Source organism: Hippoglossus hippoglossus, chromosome 13, assembly GCF_009819705.1.
Source record: "Hippoglossus hippoglossus isolate fHipHip1 chromosome 13, fHipHip1.pri, whole genome shotgun sequence".
NCBI classification, from domain to species: domain Eukaryota; kingdom Metazoa; phylum Chordata; class Actinopteri; order Pleuronectiformes; family Pleuronectidae; genus Hippoglossus; species Hippoglossus hippoglossus.
Window position 1 is genome coordinate 24,932,563 of NC_047163.1, and position 5,455 is coordinate 24,938,017.

Here is a 5,455-nt window from a genome sequence, read left to right on the forward strand (position 1 = left end):
TTGATAAATGATTGATTGACACTTAAAGTGTTTTTCATTTGCTTTTATCTATATATCTTGTGAAAGCACTTTGAATCTTTTGTTTTGAAAATAATTTTTTGATTATAATTATTTAGAAAACACTTCAGGGTCTTTTAATAAAACAGACACTTGATTTTTTTTTTCACTTGCTTATATTGATATTTTCCTTTACTACTAATAAAAACCCAACAATAAACAGTCACTTCATCCATCTGCAACTCATTTTCATTTATTGATTGTGGATGCATTAGTGTTGCTGTTAAATGATAAGATACACCATGTTGACACCAGTGTCAAAGTACATTTTTTTCTTACTGTGTTACCACAATAAGATCGATACCAAAAACAGCATTGGGCAGTTGTACAAATCTAATGTAGAGATTAATGGGAAATGGCACCTTTAGTTCTCTTCTCATCATCCCTTCTTTCATGCCCTGCAATTATTGTAAAACAGCTCCCCTACTGGCTGATTGGAGGACTGCTGGAGGAATTCTCCCAGCTCATCCAGAGAGAGATTCTCCACCCAGTTGTCCTCTGTGTTCCTCGCTGTGGCAGCACCGCTCTGCAGGGGCCTCCCATTGTTGTCAACACAGCAGTAGGCGTTCCACAGGTAGTCTGGGATGTTCACACGCTTTATGTTGTTTTTCACAATCCAGTTGTCTGCTGAGGGAACAGCACCTACCAGCACATAGGCCTGAGAGCAGTTGCTGCGGAAAAGGTCGTTGAGCTTGGACTCGTGGATCCTCCAGGCGTTCTGGTTCAGCTTGGGGTTCTGGGGAACCACATTGGTCAGGGTGAAAGTGGCGTTGCGGCCAGGGACTGTAAAAGAGAGGGATGAGAGTTCCAGTTGATTATGCAAGAAGAAGTGATGCATAAGGGATAAAGAGTGAAAGATGTGTCTCATTCCTCAAGGATAAATATTAAATGAATGCTGATTGGGAGATAATTTGATGTTGAAAAATATTCATTTTGAGATAAAAACAACCTTACACAATAATTATTTATAATTTCACTGCGAAAAACACACAGTAATTCATCCAGCGTGCTCCCACCCATGATTCAACAATAATCAAAGGCCAGCCTGTGGAGTATGTTGAAAATTATAAATATCTTGGGACAGTCATTGATTATAAACTAACCTTTAGTAACAACTGCGAGGCAGTTTGAAAAAAGGTCACCAGCATTTGTCTTGCCTTGTAAAATTGTCCCGTTTTAACATTGACGTAACCATGCTGAGCCTCTTTTATCGAGCCTTTATGGAATCTGTGTTGTCTTTTTCCCTTGTGTCTTGGTTTGGTAGCCTGTCTCTGCAGGACAAAATCGCCCTCAACCAAATAATAAAGTGGGCTAGTAGGCTTATAGGCGAGTCTCAACTCCACCTCTTGGTGCTTAACTCCACTCAGATTAAGGCCAACTCCGTTCTTTGGGATTGTTTTCACCCTTTAAATAGCGAGTTCCAGCTCCTCCGCTCTGGCCGTCGTTATGTGGCTCCTAAGGATCGAACCAAGTGCTGCAGACAGAGCTTTGTACCTGCAGCGATTGTGCTTCTTAACAAATAGGTACGAGGGATGCACCTCATCTGTAGCACTTTTAGCACTCCAGGCTCCTGTAGGAGCATTGGGTGCCTATGGGGAGGGGGTGGTTAAGCACTTGTCGTGACTCGTGGCTGTACTATGTTCGGTGCTGTCTGCTGTATTGTGTTGATGTCTGTTGTCTGTTTTACTTTTATGAATTGATAAGGTTGTGATGTCCTCTTTTTAACTAATGTTGTATTGTGGTCTGTTTCCAAGGATGTCTGTTCCCTGTCTGCACAACAAATTTATCCTTGGGTACTAATAAAGAAACCTAACCTAACCTAACAGTTCTTACCTTGCAGAGGATATAAAACAGCAGTAGGTATGAGTAAGTATCTGCAAATGTCTTCTGGCATAGTATCTGCTCTATATTTATTCTTTTGTGTAACATGAGCTAAATTAAACTGTGAAGATTAAGTTAAAGGGGACATTGTATGCCCATTTTACCACAAGTTGATATGGTTCCTTGGGGTCTTAATGAAATGTCTGTAACATACTTTGGTCAAAATACCACAAGGATCATTTAAAACAGCACCCTTTTTACCCTGTATAAAACAGCCCTCCACAGAGTGACCTGTTTTGAGTGCCTGTTCCTTTAAATGCTAATGAGCCAGCTCCCCCCTCCCCCCTCTCCCCCCATGATTTTAAACGATATAAATTACATATTTTATATGATATAAATTATCAAATATGCATCCCATACTTTGTATTCCCCTTCTGTTGTCCTGGAGTTTTAATTTTCCCAATCACATAATTAAATGTCCCCCTCTGCCCATCCACTACAAGCACACAAGCAGATAGACAGAGAGAGAAAGAGAGGGGTGGGGGGGATATGAAAACCATCATTTACCCCCGAACCCCGACATTCAACGGGTACAACAACAAGCGGAGAAAGCAGAATCGCGGGCTGACCTTATATATACAGTCTATGGGGCTGACCAGCGGAGAAATGCTCGTCCCGTGTGAACAGCCAGGCGGCTGCGTGCTGGAGAACGGCGCTGCGCTGCCTCTCAGCCTTGCTGAGTAAACCCGGCGTAACAAGTGTGGGGGGGCGGGGGGGATGATGTGGGGGGTGGGCCAAGGCCATGTAGGGAGACTTCCAGTGTATTGTTACGACACAATACACAGGAAGCTCATTCCAGTCACTCAAGCATGACGTTTCTGACTTAGAGGAACCATAACAAAACGCACAAGTGTTTTTTTCCCAGAGTTTTTGGGTTGGTAGACATGCCAGATACCCACATTAACCTGTAGAAGCACTAACAAAGTGGAATTTTCATGATATGTCCCCTTTAAGATACATTGGAATGATATGACACATTTGTCATTGCCAGTGGAATCAGAGTAAAACACAGTGTTGTGGATATTTTCCAGCAACTATTCATAGCATGATCTTACTTTGGGCATGTTTAGGGTCACATATGTCATTACGGACATGGCTTTGTATCATGCAAGATGATTTAAGTATAGAGGTCAAGGTCATTGCGGACATGCAGCTGTGCTAAGATAATTTATTGCCTCTTTAGTGATGTATCTCCTTCTAAGAAACCATTCAAACCTTTTATGTTAAAAGTTATAAGTGTGGCAGATCCATGGCAAGGAATAAATACTTCATGTGTGTTGCTCTTTCTCTGTTGACCATTCTCGCAGCATGTGGAGACATTAAACGTCTCACTGGCTAAATTCAACTTTCCTCATTGAGACGCATTCAATCCATCATTTCAACAAATGACCCAGCACATAACCATCTCACAGTAAACAATATTACTTATGAATGAATATCTACACTAAGAGGGTATTAGCTGCAGGCCATGCTAACGTTGGGAGGATTACTGAAAATGTTTCTTTATTTGACATCACTGAACAAATCACATCGTGGATTTAAAGCAATAAAGAAACACATGTATCCGAGTTCTCCATCAACACTGTTGAACTTGACATTTTTGGTGCTCCAAACAAACCCCTCCTACCTGCATGGTGTCCGTTGGGGTTAAGGTGACCACGGTCGAAGCCAGAGTGTGTGTAGTCCTCATTCAGAGCCTGTCTCTCTCCCAGGTAGACCCCAGGGTGGTCCTTCCCCAGCCAGTAGCCATCCTTCATCTCAGCTTGCCAGGACAAGTTAACCAGCTGAAAGGCAAAAACTAACCTTTAAACACACCAATTGCCAAATGCAAGCACAGCTTATGTATGATATCCTTCTACAAAAAAATATAGATTTTTTATTTATGCATTATGTATATGCATGTGCTCCCTACTTAATATGTATAACAAATTGTGGTGAGGATGAATTTTTAACACATTAGTAGATTCACACAAAGTATGAACACACCAACCTGAGGCTCTACAAACCACCTCTTCTCCCTGCCTCCTCCATTGCTGGGCTGGAACTGATAGGCAGCGTAGACAGCAATGCGATGGTTGGTGTCATAGAGTGTGGCAAAGTGGTACCTGATAGAGAGAGATGAAGTGGATAATTAAGACATCAGATGCATTGCTCTAGAAAATTAGAGCCAAAGAAACATTTACACTAAAAATATCAACTGACAAGATTTTAGCAAATGTCCAAGATTCAAATGATCAGTTGAAAGTGAATGAAAAGATGAATTAGACAAGAAACCAAGCATATGCACATCTTCCTGAGCAAAGTCAAGTTGTGTATGGTGCTGTGTTTTACTGTAGTGTCATTTCTTAGTTCCACTTTCCAACCCTTATTTACCTGTGTTTTACCCTTATTTACCCAGGGTTCCTGGGTTAGATGGGATTGGATTGAAATACCCATATTGGTATGTACCCTCTCTGTGAACTCTTTCATATGTCATTGTCCAGTTGTGAAATACCTGTCATGTGGAAATGTTCACGCGTCAGTCCCTTGCATAAAGGTCAGGATGCACTGGAACTCAATAACTATAGATCAATTTCAATCCAAACACTTTTGAGAAGCTAATTTATAATTAACTATCATACTGTCTAATTCATAATTACGTTTTATCACCTTTTCAATCTGGTTTTCGAACAAATCACTCCACAACTACAGCTTTACTAAAACTTACAAATTATATTTTTTCTCCAACTAATGATAATAAATTAACAGGAGCACTCTACTCTGTTGGTCTGTCTCATAATGTTATACTATGTTTCAACTCTTATCATCATAGCAGGAAACAATGTTTTGTTATACAGGGAAACAGATCTGATAAATAAATAAACATAAATAGATGTATTTATTATCTGGGGATAGCTTTTTATCCTAAACTCCAAACGTATTGTTTAAAGATGTAAGTTGACTTAAACCTATCATGTAACTTAAGTTTATTTACCTGTTGACAAAGCGATGACAGAGACGGGCCGCCCCAGGAGTAGAAGCCCCCCACTCTGGCACCTTCTCTTTATAGAAGTACTTCATACATTCTGGTTCATCCTGGGTCAGAATGACAAAATGAGACAAGCCCCTGATTGAATCACCATCACAACACACACAAATGGACACAAATGTGTGTCCAATAAATAAACTGAGGTCACCAACCTCAAAACGTCCCACAACATCAGCACGGACAGAGAAGAGGAAGAGGAGGAGAGCACACAAAGGTACCAAGCTCTGCATTGTGGACTAAACTTTAGGTATCAGGGATTCTCGACTGCCCCCTTGAGTCAAATGAAACAAAACAGGACAAATTCATTTTACAGTGCGTTGGTCCACGGTAAAAGCCTGTAGGCCCTCACATGGAAGGGGGGTCAGCTTGTTTGCAGTGTGTGTTTGCATGTGTGTATTTCCACTCACCTGCCGGTGCACCAGTCTGCTGCCACACGCTGCCCTGAGCAGGAAGGGGCTTTTATATGTGACTTCTCCTCACCGTTCACCT

The 5,455-nt window shown here is 41.2% G+C and overlaps 1 protein-coding gene across 1 annotated transcript; it reads right to left on the reverse strand.

Moving 5' to 3' along the window:
• Positions 1–228: 228 nt before the first annotated feature.
• On the reverse strand, positions 229–5,455 carry si:dkey-243k1.3 (endonuclease domain-containing 1 protein). The gene is made up of 6 exons (XM_034603870.1): positions 5,374–5,455; positions 5,119–5,236; positions 4,913–5,013; positions 3,929–4,043; positions 3,566–3,722; positions 229–840 (listed from the first exon to the last, which is right to left on the reverse strand). The coding sequence occupies exons 2-6, from the start codon at positions 5,194–5,196 to the stop codon at positions 449–451; spliced, it is 843 nt and encodes a 280-aa protein (XP_034459761.1). The 5' UTR covers positions 5,197–5,236; positions 5,374–5,455; the 3' UTR covers positions 229–448.